The sequence below is a fragment of the Belonocnema kinseyi genome, chromosome 3 (genome assembly GCF_010883055.1).
Source record: "Belonocnema kinseyi isolate 2016_QV_RU_SX_M_011 chromosome 3, B_treatae_v1, whole genome shotgun sequence".
NCBI lineage: Eukaryota > Metazoa > Arthropoda > Insecta > Hymenoptera > Cynipidae > Belonocnema > Belonocnema kinseyi.
This window is the reverse complement of record NC_046659.1, coordinates 6,362,691-6,379,326: the sequence shown is the minus strand read 5'-3', so window position 1 is coordinate 6,379,326 and position 16,636 is coordinate 6,362,691. Positions and strand designations below refer to the sequence as shown.

General features: G+C 34.0%; 1 protein-coding gene across 4 annotated transcripts in view; it reads right to left on the bottom strand.

Moving 5' to 3' along the window:
• Positions 1-16,636, bottom strand: part of LOC117168731 (exosome component 10) — a 146,513-nt gene that overhangs the window by 4,257 nt on the left and 125,620 nt on the right. Inside the window, exon 5 of one of the 4 annotated variants that reach the window (XM_033354464.1) lies at positions 11,733-11,968. The exons of 2 other annotated variants lie outside the window; for them this stretch is intronic. In XM_033354464.1, the coding sequence (XP_033210355.1) occupies positions 11,956-11,968 (13 nt within the window). In that variant the 3' untranslated portion in view covers positions 11,733-11,955. Of the gene's footprint in view, positions 1-11,732; positions 11,969-13,063; positions 13,228-16,636 lie in introns of those variants that run through there. One more of the 4 variants, XM_033354463.1, reaches the window with a different exon arrangement.

Below are 16,636 nucleotides of genomic sequence, written 5' to 3'. Positions count from 1 at the left end.
ATCGACCTAAAAGGAGAGTATGTTGAAAAATAAAACCGACTTTGGCCAAAAAAACGTCTCCGTGTTTCATTTTTCAGGGACTTATCAGACTGCCTAGTACGATCTGAAATTATAGAATTTTAAATTAATATAAAATAACAAAATTATAATTTGACGTATAAGCTGGTCAGACAAATTTATCTCAAATAAAAAATGAATTGAACCATTCTAAAAATATTTTCAAAATAAATTATAATTTAAATATGAAACATGATAAATTAAAACATTTAGAAAACTTAATAAAAAAAATCTTCTCTACTCCTAGACCGTGGGCTCACAACGTAAATGGCAGCGTGATACGGATAAGGCCAATTTTCACCTGAGATGTTCGTCTGATGATGAGAAACGTAAAAATGGGTGCCTGGTAGGTGTGAGTGGATGCGTTTACAGGTCGCGAAATGCTAAAGGTGCGAATTTTTGACAGTTTACTAATGTGACTCGGATAATGTTGAAAATTGGTGTAGATGTAGGGGCTGACATTAAAAATAGCACCTGCGCATTGCCAGGTACATATTTACCAAGGAATTTGCATTTTTCTTTCTTTTTCCCATTTTTTCTATCGCCTGATTTACTTTTAGCAATTTAAAAGAAGTTGTGCTCAAAATTAGTACACGAATAGAATAAGTCTTGTGCAAACAAATTGGCGTCACCCACTTTCAGGTAAAACAATAACTTATTCTGCTATAAATAATCATAATTAGTCACGTTCTTAGCTTCTGATTATCGTAGAAAGTTGTAATAAAGGTGAATATTATTATAAAAATTAAACAGCAAAATCGCTTTACTTAAAATATTTATTATTTATTATTGGGTAACTTTATATTTTGCCGTCGAGATACGTTCGATCTTTATTACTGTGACGAATGTCAAGTTTCCCGGACCCAGCGTGGGGTTGTCTCATATTTTTCGATTGTCATCGGTGTACACATTGAAAATTCTTCGTGATGCATTTTTAATGCACTTCTTCGTAAAAATGCATCACGAAGAATTTGTAATGCCTACACTAATAATCATCGAAAAATATGACACGAACCCACGCTAGGTCCGAGAAACTTGACATTCGTCACGGTAATAAAGATCGAACGTATTTCGACAAAATATAAAGTTTAACAATAATAAACGACAGATGTTTTAAAGTGAAGCGATTTTTTTGTTTAATTTTTATAATCATATTCACCTTTATTACTACTTTCTACGATAATCAGAAGCTGAGAACGTGAGTCTGATTATGATTATTTATAGCAGAATAAGTTATTGTTTTACCTGAAAGTGGCTGACGCCAATTCTTTGCACAAGACTTATTCTATTCGTGAACTAATTTTGAGCACACCTTCTTTTAAATTGCTAAAGATACAGCAGGTGATAGAAAAAATGGGAAAAAGAAGGAAAAATGCGAATAACTTGGTAAATATTAACATTTTAATCAAACACTTCATATTAATCTTGGAGTACACCTGTAATAGAGTATCTTTTGTCTTCTAATAATTTTCGAAAAAATGACTTGTTGTCAAGAAAAACGGCTTTTTATTGTTATGGTAATCCTTTATTCGAAGTTTTCTCAAAATATATCAATTTTATCAAAAAATGATATAACAATGAAAATAAGCATCTCTGGGAGTGGGCCAACATTTGTTTCAAACATTTTCTTGTAAAATCAACTTCAAGAAATTTCACCTGAATGTCCGGCGACTTCGAAGCCACCTGGCAACACTTTTGCATCAAGGTAAGTGCCTGACAATGCGCAGGTGCTATTTCGAATGTCAGCCCTTACATGTATACCAATTTTCAACCTTATCCGAGTCACGTTAACTGTCAAAAATTCGCACATTTGGCAGGTCGTCACCGGTAAACGCATCCACTGACACCTGCCAGACACCCATTTTTACGTTCCTCATAATCAGACGAACATCTCAGGTGAAAATTGGCCTTATACGTATCACGCTGCCATTTACGTTGTGAGCCCACTGTCTATCTGGAACGTTGAAACTTAAACGAATGCGAACTTCATTTAAAACTGAAAAAAATATTGTCACGAAAAATTGTGATATTAAAACTTTGTTATACGCAAACCCTTAAAAAAATGTAATTCTTTGAAGTGAATTTAAATCGTTTAAAAAGTAATAACTTTTAAATTGCTAATTATACTTTCCAAAATGCAATCAATTACATTTTAGGTGCAAAATTAAAGCCTAAGAAAAAGACAAATTAAGAATTTAGCGTTCAACATGAAAATTTAAAACTCTAAAATTTTAACCGTTTGAAATTACCAAAATTATTCGATTACTCATGTATCCATTTGAGATAGTTTCATATTTGTCTTTTTTTATTCTAAACTTAACTTTTTACTATTTAATTTCAAATATTTCTTTAAATTATTAGTCATTTTTGAAATATTCCAATCAAATATTTTTCAATTTATTATTATTTAATTCTTCAAATCTTTAACTAAAAATCGTGCTATCTTAAGAAATTATATTAAAAATTGAAAATAAAAAAAAATTAATACAAAACTAGAATGCTGTAATACGATTCCAATTTTTGAAATTTTACAAGTTTAAGCTTTTTATTTGAAAATGTTGACACATTTAATAACGGAATTGCATGGACAGTTTGAATATTGTAATTGAAAACTCAAATATTGTGATATTTTTAATTCGAAACCTCAAAAAATTGATTTATGAAAAAATTTTGTTTTCAAGGCCTCAAAGATTAAACTGTTTTAGAATTGCGCACTCAAAAATATAATTTTAAATTTAAATTATAGACATTTCGAAGACGATAAATAAAATATTAATAAGTATCATATGATGTCTCAAGTGACATGGGAAAATTAAAAAATTTAGAAAACGCGCGAATTATAAAGAACGGGAAATTTTCCGATGTAATATAATAGGTTCTTTCTCAGTTCTTCACTTCTCCCGGGTGGGGCCACCCTGATAATAGTTATTTTTTATTAAACTTTTACTCGGGTGAACGCAGTTATACTTCATAGCCACGGACTATATGAAGTGACTGATGAGATTAGAATGTTATAAGTTAATTCAACTAATTTAATACGATGCTTGAAACCTCCTGCGATGATCTTGTAGGTATACAATTACGAGCGGCCACGATTGTTGGAAGTGAGAACAGTCACCTCTGGATTCTTTCTTAGAGCTACCTGTACCATCTGCCACTCCTTGGATTTTTAGTCGCTCAATTGCTGATGGCTAAGAAACTTTCTTACGAGGCGACAGGTGTTTAATGAAACTACCTTCTGAGCTGCTGCAAGTACCCTTCCGACTAATAAATTTTCAGGATGTTCAGTGCATCTTGCGTGCACATTGCCTGTAGCCGAAATAAAAATGGGATGAATAGATGCATGTTTAACATTCCTCCATATGGTCTTTACTTCATGCCTTAACTCGCTATACTTGTGGATATTGTTGTATAGGTTAAATGCAAATTTTGGTTAAGCTGACAAGTAATGTCCATGATGTAGACTCTTCCACCTTTTTTTCTCGCATCACGATGTCAGGTCGATTCGCCCGGATTTAATGATCCGTTTGGATAGTATCATCCCAATATAAGATGTAATCTTCGCTTTCTAAAATGGGCATTGGAATGTACCTATAGAAGAGTATCCATTCTTTTAAGAGTCCTAGGTTTAAGGCAAGTTGATGATGTGTAATGCCCGCTACAGCATTATGCCTGTGCGTATATTCTCTCTGAGCCATTACGTGACAGCCATCAATAATTTGCTCGATGGATTCGTTGGTATCACCACATAATCGGCACCGGTCAACCACGTCTTGATTTAACACGTGTTTGTGATAATTCCTGGGGCTGACAACCTTGTCCTGTATCGCAATGACTAATCCTTTCGTTTCTGGATACAGAACACCCTTTCTTAGCCAAATATTGGATGCCTCACTATCCACTTCATTTTGATCTAACGTTTTGGGATGCTCGCCATGGATGGCTTTCTGCCTCCATTATATTTCTACTTCCTCGATGATTTCTGGCCTGATATTCAAGGCCACATCTGAGAACAAATTTAAGGGCGTATATTCAAGATCCGCTCTACAGATGCTACTGTAAAGCGCAAAATTTCGTTTGCTGTTATGATAGTCTCGCAGCGGTATAAATTGTGACTCACTACGTTTTTTGACATCTGCAACGCCCCTACCGCCTAAATCTCGTGGTAGGACTACCCTTTCAATCGCTGAATTTCTGTGGTGCATATGTTGAATACCCTTAGATTCAAGAATACCCAGATATTTATATGATTCGCATGCAGCCATTGCCTCGATGTCATTTTCGAACCCGTTCTCTAATTCTGCGGTCCCTAATTCCCCTCTGATTAAATGCACTATTCTACATTTATCTAGTGCGAACTCCATGTGGATATCACTAGAAAACTGCTTTGTGGCATCGAACACTTGCTGCAGTTTCTGAGCTGAACTAGCGTACAGCTTCAGGTCATCCATGTAAAGAAGATGGGTAAATTGATGACCAACCTCATTATCATGAATTCTAAACTCATGAGACACGCTGTTTAGTGTTTTGTTCAATGGATTCAACGCTAAACAGAAACATAGTGCGCTAAACGAGTCTCCTTGAAATATACCTGTCGTAAAGCGTACTGATCTAGTTATCCTTGGTTGTCCATGACAAAAATACTTGATTCTTGTACCAAAGTGCAAGTTTTGGTTAAAGTTGGATTTTATTATTTGATTATTTAACACGGGGCTGTCTCAGTATATATCATCAGTCACAGGCGCATTTTTTATAATGCACTCAAGTGATCTGATGAGAGCAGTGTGCCCCGATATATCCCTTTCGGGTTAGGCGCGACTTACTCGGTGGGGAAAGGAGTAATGTGAGGAAGGAATATAACATTTTTAGATTGATCCAGAATTCTCATGATATTTATTTAAATAACACCTTCGTCCCGCAACACTACTCCGACCCAGGTTGCTCATCAATCTCTCTAGCAATCACCCCAAGTAAAGATCCTCACAAAGTCGATATGTAAGGTTCCCAACTTGCGTCCATTAGTGTCCAAGGTCTTCTGTTTCAGGCGTCATTCACTCTACTGACACTCTTTTATTAGCTATTTCCGCTATACTTGTCTGTCCTGGCATACTTCTCTAGCTTCTATTACGTCCATGCATTTTTCCATGCAGGCTCTCGTATTTCGGTGGCTTCTTATATCTCTTCTAACTAGGGTCTCATTCACACATTCTAACCATTCTTTCCGCGGTCTGCCTTTGGGCACACTGCCATTTACTTTACCTTGATACGCTATTTTCGTTAGTCGTTCATATGACATTCTCTTAACATGCCCGAACTATCTTAACCGATTTCTTTCCCATGTGTCTATTAGCGTCTCTTCCGCGTCACATTCTTTGAGAATCATCTCCTTACTCACTTTGTTCATCCAGAGTTTTCCCGCATATTATGCGCAAGAATCTCATGTCAATTGCATTAATTTTACTCTTATCTTTTTCTTGATAGGTCCATGTCTCGCTACCGTATAGTACAGTCGGTACAAATATAGAATTATACATTGCCATTTTAGCTTTATGTGATATATTTTTACTTCTGATAAAGGGCCCTGCTCTACCAATAACCTTATTACCTGCGAAAGCTAACTCACATACCCTTACTGTTTCAAGATCCACACCTTCTTCGTCGAAAAGAGCCATTCTTGAATACTTGTGCACAAATAATATAAATAACCATGAAGACATAACGCATTCTTGTCTAACTCCTTGAATAATATCGAAAAAGTCACTCAATTTCCCATTTACCCTTACACTCGCTTTTCTACCCGTATATATTGTTTTTATAACTTGTAGGATCCATCCATTGACTAGGACTTTCCAAAGTTTACTTCTATCTACCTTGTAAGAAGCTTTTTAGAGGTCAACAAATGTACAGAAAAATTTTTTTCTTACTCTCAAACTTTTTTCTGTGAATTGCCTTTTGCTAAATATTTGATCCGTACATGACCTTCCTGGCATAAACCCTCCGCAATTATTGCAGTCGCTTTGATCTCCCTCTCTTTTGTACATTGGTACGATAATCGCTTTTTTCCAAACGTCTGGGACGTCTCCCATCTCGAAACATAATTTTATCAATTCACACGATCTATGTGATACATACTCGCCACCGTGTTTAAGCACTTCAGCGCTAATACTGTCTACCCCGGTAGCCTGACCGTTTGTCAGTTTGACAAATTCTGTAGTTTTATTCCCCTTCATTTTTTTATAAAGCAGTTTCTTGCTTCCTTCAATGTCGTTTTGTATTTTCTTCTCTTCTTCTGCTCTAATTTTATCTTTACTTTCCTTAATTATTCGTTTAAGTATTCTTTTTTTCTGTCTGTAATCATTTATACTAGACATTCTTCCTACAATCGCGGTACCACACACTTCAATCGCACACCTATCAATGATATCCCGGATATCATTGCCTTATCTATGCTCTCAATTACCTTGTTTTGGAAATCTATTCACACATCCGGTTTCTGTAGGTTCTCAATTTTTATTCGCGTTTGTTTTGTTTTCTTTGTTCTCTTTTTTCTCTATCCCCGACCTAAGTTAATTTTGGAGATCAGAAGGTAATGATCAGTGTTGCATTCAGAACCCCTAGTGACCCTTGTATCTTTGAAGAACTCTCTTAGTCTTTCATCTGCAACAACAAAGTCAATTATGCTGTGGCTATTTTCTTTAGACCAGGTGTACATGTGGATCACTGTATGCCTACACGCAGTATTTGTAATAAACAGACCCCTACTAAGCATAGAACAACTAATTTATCTCGGTAGTTTGTTCTTGGATCCCAAAAATGACCTAGTACTCTATCTGTATCCTGATTATGGATGCCCATTCATCCGCTCATGTATTCTAGCAGAATTATTCTTTCCCCATGTTCGAAAATATTTATTGTGTCACTTAAAGTGTTCCAGAAGGCGTCATTTACTTCTCTGAGATCACTATCATCTGGCGCGTAGCATCCTATGATAAATAATCTTCTGATTCCTACTTTCTTTCTAGTTCACAGCAGTCTGGGAGATACGAAATCATGATCTTCGAGATGCTGCTTCGCTCTTTCATTCAAAATCATACCTACTCCTTGCCTACCATGTGATTCACTATCTACTCCTGACCATATTTCAAATCCGCTTTTCAACACGCCGTTTTCTATGTCTCTAATTTCGCACCCTTTTTCCTTAGTTTCAGACACACATAAAATATCTAGTTTCCTTACGTCCATAGTTTCTCGCAATTCTTTTACTTAGAGATCATTCACCCCCCTAGCATTCCAAACGCCCAGTCTCCATTCGTCGCCTGAAAAACCACCTATAGATTTGCCGTGTGCATGCCTTTTGTCAATTAAAGTTCCAGTCAGTTCCGAGGCTATATTATACTTCGTATTATTTATTGTTTAAATTATACGCCCCACTACCAACTTTATGCAATAAGTTTACTTTCTGAGTCAAAATCATGTCAAAGTTAAATCGTAATTCGTCATATGGTGGAAATTGTAGTTATAACGTCCGTTCCATCAAACTTCAATTAATAAGGGAGGGTTGGGAGAAGGAGGGACAGAATAGTTAATTTTTCAAATAAAAAAAAAAAATAACTTTGAACCAAAGTATATGGCTTTTTGACAAAATAGCTGAACTTTCAACAAAATAATTAAATGCTTCACCAAAAGATGTTTCATCAAATATGAATTTTTAATAAAAAGATGATTCTTCTAACGACAAACTAATTATTGATCTAAAAGGACGGATTTTTCAAAAAGACGAATTTGAAACAAATCAGTGGAATTTTGGACCAAAAAATGACCTTTTATCAAAGTAGTAAATTTTCAACAAAATAATTAAATTTGTAACCAAATAGTAGAATTTTTAACCAAAAAAGATTAATTCTGAACCAAAAATATAATATTTAACTTTTCAATTAAAAATAATTAAATTTTTTAACAGAAGTTAGTATATTCTTAATAGTTTAAGATGTTCATTTTATTTGTCTACTTGGGCATAATCAATATTATTAAAATATTGATTAATTTTTTAAGATTGTGAAAAAACGCTCTATAGCTCCGCTGGGATATGAGGCCAGGTCCTTCAGATTGCCGGTCTGATGCTCTACCAACTGAGCTACGGAGAGACGAGAACACTTTCTTCACAATCTCCTTACAAGCAGAATGTCAACGTCATTCCTTATACTTGTAAGATTTTTCTTTCTAAACGTGTAACTCATACTTTACTATTGATGTAAGTTTTTTGATTAGGGAAATTAATTAATAGTTTAAGATGTTAATTTTGTTTGTCTACTTGGTCATAATCAATATTATTAAAATATTGGTTAATTTGTTAAGATGGCGAAAAAAACGCTCTCTAGCTCCGCTGGGATATGAGCTGGAATATGATAATGCTTTTAGGGTATTTCTCAATCTTAAAAAATTAATCAATATTTTAATAATACTGATTATGACAAAGTAGACAAACATAATTAACATCTTAAACTATTAATTTCACTGGTCAAAAAACTTACATCAATAATAAAATTAGTATATTCTTGTTTCCAAATTTACCCTTTTTGGTTAAAAATTCTACTATTTGGTAGAAGCTGTTGAAGTTGCTAAAATAAAAACCAGAGACATCATATTTTGCATCGTTTAACACAGCAGGTCAATAAATAAAAATAAGTTTTTGTGATTTCAGGACAATTGATTTTTAATTGGTAAGTCTGGTTCAAATCTTTAGTTCAGGGCAATGAATGACGAATTTAAACAAAAATAATCCAGTACCTCTTAATTTCGAAATATATTTTTAATTTCACATGTAAATACAGTTTAGTATAGTCTTTTTCAAATAGAATTTTAATACAACTACCCAGTATCGTTTTTTATTCAGGACACATTTTCCTTTTGTCATAGTTTAATTAATAAAAAAACTAAAATAAATTAACAGAAAACTGTTTCAAAAATAGGGCTGTCAAATACGAAAAAGCTGTAAAACAAATTAATTTCTTTTTTTGCAATATTAACTCGAGCACATAATGCTTCACAGAACTTCAGAGCCAATCGCTGGATTTAAACGCATTGCTAATTTTTAATATACTTCTAAACAACATAACATTATACTTGTAAACATAATCTGTTTATAATTTTGTCCTGATGCTCAGCGTTAATTTATTATGTTCTCTATTAGGATTTCAATTAAAATAATTCCATACATTGTTTTTCCATACAAGATAAAAAAAGTATAAATTTCCTTACACTTTATTTATTGGGGGTCGATATAATAGTAGCAATTCATAATTTAAAACGAATAATCCTACTTTGTTTTTGCAAGTGTTTTTTACATTTCGCGCCTATTTACTCTGGTGTCTTTTTCGATTTCTGCCTCGAAGAGTTTGCGGTTCATTTTCTATTTCAATATAAAACGAAAAATCGCCAATGTTTTAATTGATCGCTTTTATTCAGGAAAACAAACACAAATTAGCTTTAATATAATCTATATACTTATATGTGCAATATCCAGTGAATAGTTAAGGACTAACTGGTCTGTTTTAAATTAGCATATGCATTAGAGTGGTTCAAAAATGCATGGCAAATTTTTTTGCATGCTATAGGGCAACGACCTCCCCCCCTCCTCCCATTTTATTCCGAATTCGCAACAATAAATTCCCTAATTTTATAATTGAAAAGACTTTAAAAAATGCCTTTTTTCGAAAGAATTTATTTTTGAAGAATCTATTTAACATAATAAACTAAAAACCCCTATTCAGGGGTTTTTGGAATCGCTGATTGCGAAACTGAATTCACAATTTGCAAATATACAAATTCAAGATTGTGGATTCAAGATGGCGGTTCTAAAATTTTGAAAAAAGATATGCGAGCTTTAAAATCTATGCCCGAGGGTTTTTGGGGTCGCTGATTAGGATTCTGAAGTCAAAATTTGGACATATTCAAATTGAAGTTGGTGGTTTCAAATGTTTGAAAAGATATACGAGCTTTAAAATCTATACTTGGGGATTTTGGAGACGCTGATTACGGATTTAAAGTTACTAATTAAAATTAAAATTAGTCGATCAAATTTGGTGTCCATTGATACGTAAATGTTCGAAATCGTAGCTGAGAAAAAGCTGTCCAATTCGCAAGGGGCAAACTAAATCTAAATGGTTGAGTTGTTGAACGCCACATTTGAAGCACCTGATCTAAATGCAATAATACCGGACGGTTCAGCTCGCCTTTTCCCGAAAAGATCCTTTTTGTTGTTATATTTTGTAATCGAAAATAGAAAGTTTGTTCTCGTTTGAAAGTCGCGCGTGCTATTCATTAAAACGGTAGTATAGTTTGCGCGAGGGGCAGGAGCGGAAAGCGGGGGACTCGACTGTATTCTCACGTGTGCCTCAAACGGCTGTCAATTTGGCTACATCAAAACTACATCTAAACGCATGAATTGTTGGCCACAATATTTTAATCACATAATCTAAAGGTAATTATACCGAATCGTTAGGCTCGGTTTTTCCCGAAAATGTTCTTGTTGTTGCTGTTTTTTTGTAATTGAAAGTTGAGATTCTTTTTTCTCGCTTGAAACTGGCGCGTTGTGTACAGTACACGCGCGTATACCAGAGGCACGGTGCAAGAGCGGCAAATGGGGGGCTTCACAGTCTGCCCAAGTTACTCACCAGGGGTCAGTATTTTTAGAATCGCATATCTAAAACAGGTTTCTACGATCCAGTAAAGAAGTATAATATTTTTTTTTTTGGTATCTTCACGCAACTTTTGCTATGAAATGACTGTATTTATACGTGCATTCACTATCAATTGGCGAATTACCGAGATAAATGTTTTAGCAACCAAAAAGTTTTCAACTATGAAACGTAAAGTAAACAAAGTTTGTAATTTAACATTTTCAAAATTTTGAAGATGTTGAATTTGTAACATTTATAGTTTAAAGTTGTACAAATGTTTCGCGCCAAGGCAAACAAATCATTAATGTAATAAGTAACACAAAAAATTGTCATTCATAAATTAGCGAACAAAAGTTAGATCTACTTTATTTACCACATTAATATAAACCGCACTAATATATTTGGGAGAAGGATAAGAATAAAATATTGTTCACTAAAAGTTGGAAGACGTCAAACATCAATTTTATTTTTTTTATAGAAGTTATATATATATATATATATATAATTGTAAGTATTTCGGAATTAAACAGGAGTGTCTACGAAATAAGTTTATAATACTAACTTCCCCCTTCCCCCTCATCGCCCTAAACATGACCCAAAAATATAAAATAAATTTTTTTACGTATTAATTTTAATTGTTAGCAATTTCTCTCGTCATTTTCATACAAATAATTCCAACTGGAAAATTAGAATATTTCCATTACGTTTTTAACAATGTTTCATTGTTTAAATAAATATAAATTATTTAAAAAATGATTTTTCCCAAAACATGTAAAAATAATCTAATTTCTTCTTGAATACCAGTAACAGTTGGTCATTGCTTGAAGTATTACATTCTTTTTTTAAAATTATATAATATTATTCTATAATTATTATATAAATTTTATATAAATTCATTCTAATTTTTAACATATTTTTATTTTTGTAAACAATTTTTATTTGCTCTAGCAGTTTTTTTCGATAACTTAAAGAACAAGGAAATACAGTATAACACGTCCAATTATTTTTCAGACTGTACAGTTTACACAAAAATATATTCACAATTTGTTCTATAACCGAACCTATTAATTAAAAACGAGTCCGTTATGCTTCGGCACTAATTTTAATAATAGCTCAAATTTATACTTAACTATATCACCGACAGGACAACCAATAAATTGCGGGCGCCAGATCCTACACCAGGGGTCTCCACAATCCACAGGTGCAGCGTGACCAAGTTTCAAAAATTCCAACTGTAATCTTAACAATATCTTTATTAAAAATAAATAATCCCAAATAAATTGAAAGCATTCAAATTTTAATATTTTCTTTTTAATTGAAGAATCTCTAAATATAATTATTTCAAATTAAAATTTCGAAAGTAAAAAAATTTCAAAAATTAAAATTATGAAAATTGTATCATTAAAGATTCAAAGCTAACATTATTGCGTCGAAAATTAAATTATTCGAAAATTTTAACTTATAAATAAAAATAATTCTCAGTTTAAACTTCAAAGTGATTCAAGTTTTAAAATTTTTAAGTGTAAACTAAATTGAATGTTTTAAAGTGAAAGCTGCTGAAATTATAGAATTTCACATTGTAATTACGATTAAATTTATTTAGAAAAATTTTAATGAAAAAATAGCATGAAAAAATAATTATGTAAAATTTGTACTAAAATCACATCAATTGTTCAAATTATTTAGTAAAAAATGTATGTAATTTGTTAAAAATTCGCCTTCTTTGATCGAAATTGATCTTAGTTGAAAATTCAACTATTTAGATAAAAGTTTATGCATTTTGCTGAAAATTATATTGTTTAGTTGAAAATTGGACTTTATTTGAAAATAGTGTATTTCATCTAATTTTTTCGAAAAAGCAGAAAAATAGTGTCATTCTTTCAAAAAAGTGTAAAATAGTTTAATAGTGTGGTGAGTCCGGGGCCTGTAGTTAGGAATCCAGTCATTTGATAATGTTATAAATTATCTAGGCCCAATTAGCAATTTTTAAAAACTCTTAATAATCAAAAATTGGTTATTATGGATTTAAAAATGGATTGTTTTTAATATCAGGACTATTATTTTAAATGACTTTACTTTATTGGTATATAATTTTTTATGCAATTATAATAATTATAAAATTAAAACATATTTTTGATAAACTTAAATCTGAATTTAAAAATACTAATTTTAGTTATTCATAAACAAATTGATTTTCAGTTAATTTGAATTTTGAGGATAAAAATATTAAAATTGCATTATTTCAGTTAATATTATTATAGTAACAAAAACTAAACATTGATTATTTTATTTTGTAATTCTCATTCTTACCGTGAAGATTCCAATTTTCACGTGAAGTTTCCAATTTAATGGAGGTTCTCGAGTTTAAGGGATCTAAGGGGCTCAAATCAGGAAAAGGATTTTGACTGTTCTGGATCAGAGCCGAGTAGCTCCCACATACTGGCCTGGGATCGCTAGTAGGCACCAGGATCGCTCTTTGTAGACCCCTGCCCTACACGCATCATTTAAAAATAATAGGAAATAATTTGAAAATATAAATTAAATTAAAATTTGGTTTATAAAAAGATAAAATTAGTGAAGGGGAAAGCAAAGGTTTGGTTAGCTTAGCCCCGTCTCTGGAAAATGGTAGAGGGGCTAGTTCTAATAAATCGGAAGTTCTTAAATTAATTGATCTTCAAGTCATAAATAATTTAATTTTCCAAATAAAATTATAAATGGTTTTTTTATTCCAATATATAAGTTTCAGATTATAGAGCCTTTATTTGGAAATAATTGAAGGCGGAAGAAAACAAAAGATTTAGGGTGACAACAAGGTTTTTGAGAAAATAGCGGAAATTAACTAGGTAAAAACGAATAATAAAAATTATGATCATTCGTCTAGTCTTCCAAGACTAGGCCATCGGATATAGCGAAATTAGATACAGAATTATGCCCTAATTTTTGGAGGTTATGTTATAATATCAAGAACTAAATTCAATAGGACCTTATATGCATTTAAATTTAGGACAATAAAATGTAAATCAGCGGAGAAAACAGGACTAATGACACAAAATACTTCATTAGTAAATCACACGGCAATCGAATAGGGGAACATATTAAACCATGAGGGGAAAACGTCAGGACAAGAGAAATTAATATTGGGACAATATATAATTAACAGGGAACACACATTAAATTAAATAAATGGCAATATACACATATATCACACAGAATAATCAATCCAATCAAGGATATTCCAAAAAAAATCATGTGCCAATTTAATTAAGACAAACTCTAAATTCCTACAATAGGAAAACAAAAGGCCACACTATTTTATTGAAATGTCCTTCTGGCAAGTTAAAAGAAATTATACCTCACGGACAGGAACTATTCTCGCAGGGGATAAACTTAATACGGATGATAGGGGTCGAATTTGATGACGGAATTATACGAATTACAACACTATTATTTTGTACTGGTCACAAACACGTGCTACTCCAGAAGCTGCTAGACGAAAGATGAGAACTTTTCCGACGTTGTTGTCTTCTTTGGCAACCGGCTGAATCTTGATTAATTGAATTGGGGCTATGTGATTGGCGTTGCCAGGGAATGTTGAAACAGTAGAAATAGGATCTCAGGGATGTGAATGCAATGGAAATTCGGAGACCACCAAATTACTTCCTTCTAAACTGGATGATAATTTGTTCACCAGTTCGGTCTAAATGATGTGGAATTTATGTCCAAGACATCCTCTTCGAAGTATGTGATCAACCAAGCTGACTACTAAATTATTACTAAGACTCCATCTAAATTAGAAAACATGAAACCTAGCAGCACTTTAAGATGTTCAATAAGTATCGACCAGAAGGACAGGATCAGGTTAGCACAATGCAGTAGGATTGGCGGGAAAATTTGAAATAGGATTACGTACTTCAGTTCACAAAAGGCGTCCCATTTGCTATTTGAAGTCACTCATTAGGTCCGGAGGGTTCAGGATTCTTTAAGATAGTCTCATTTTCGATGGGTACATATAATAAAAAGAAAACAAAACAGGCAGAATCTATTCTTAAGCTTAAATTATCTTAAATAATTAATCCCAGTTTTGGAAAACCGCGCAGCTTCTGGATTGTCGAGAGTATTAGACTGAAAATGTTTAAAATGTAAAACCGAAATAGTCTGGATTTTGAAGTTTAAGGAACTTGTGACTTGCAAATATTTTGCAACTTCACAGTTCATTGTTTAAACAAACATAATTTTTTTAAACAATTATGTATCCAAAACTTACTTTTTAAATCGTATCAAGAAATCACGAAAAAATGTGAATTCGCCGTGATGAATTGCTCCATTTCTTTGTCCAATAATTGTTTCGTGCTCTTCGGTTTCAAACGTTTGATATGAAAGTTACGAAAAATTTCAATTTTTTCTTTAATTTAAAAATTGGTTTGTTTCATTTTTTTATTATTTAAATGATTATAGATAAATTGTACTAATTGTGCAAAGTTAACTGAAGTCATGTTTTTATTATTTGAATGATTAGTAACCATCTAAAATATAGCACTTCCTCACGGTAAATTTATATATTTATATATTCGGTTCGGTTTTGATTCTTCTAGAATCAAACCGAAAGGCCTATGACAATGCCACAGAACACGTCCTCGGGTTGCGGATAGAGGGTCCTTGTACCAAGGGTTTCTGCTGAATATGGTTACAAAAATAAATAGGCAGTCGCGGACAATTGTCCAGGGGTGGTCCCGAAGGAATTAACCCCCAAGCGCAGGTGTGAAAACCGTGCCGAAAGCTGAATGGCACCTGGGTGAGGTGTCTAGAACGGTGACTCTGGGATAACGGGCGACCTCTCAGAGTACGCAGCCTTATCCTTGCATGCGGGACTCTACAAGGACGGACGAATCCCTTTCCCCAGCTTCTCGTGGGAACAACAATGACAACATCAAACATAGTTGTAGTTCGTGCGGTTCAAAACAACAGAACGCGCAGGGCTCCCGACAATGGGTTGGCCAATAATGCCGACCAATCTAGAGCTGGGGGAACCAATGAAAATGGATTCAATGCGATGGATCAGTGGGATCTCGCGACCTTTGGGTGGACGGAGCGACTGAATCACGACTTGCTAGAGTGCTACGATGCGAGTGTGGCCCCTGAACGGAGTTACATGGCACGGCTGCATGCTCTGTGGTGCGAGAAACACCCGGAGCTATCGCACTTTTCATAGCAACGTCTGCGAAACCATGCTGAACTCCTCTGTAAACGGGGCTAAGTAAGCGGAGCGCCTACTCTACCACAGCTAGAACAAGCCGGCAACAGAGAAAGAGAGGCGACACTAAGACCGACCGCGGACAGGCATCCGATAGAGGAAGAGTGATGCTTTATGACCCGGAGAAACATCAACACCAAGGTTTCTCTCAAGCCTAAAGATCTGGCTGAAATGGATGACGAGCTTCGTGGACATTTTTCCGGAGACTCCGACCTCTGGGCTATCAATTATTGTGTGTATAATGCAGCGAGAGCTTTGGCCGATGCGAACCGTAAAACAAAACCAACGGCTGATCATAAGACCAAAAGACGAATGCATCAACTTGCCATAGAGATAGGCTGGGCAAGACAGTACGCGTCCCGCATTCAGTGTGTGATTGACTACATCACATCTGGCAGGAATTTTACCGCCAAGGTTCGAAAGTTCGCACGCGAACTCCGGACCCGTTATCACACACTTATCAAGTCAAAGCTGCTCACCATCAGGCAGCATATTGTTGAGAGAATACGGATACTATCTGACGCTAAGAGAAGACTAGAGCGGAGGCAGAGGTGGGTCAGAGAAGATCAACAGTTTCTCTCTGACCCATCTCGACTCTTCCAAGACCCTCCAGTTACTGTCGAACACCCACCCAAACCAGAGGAGGTCG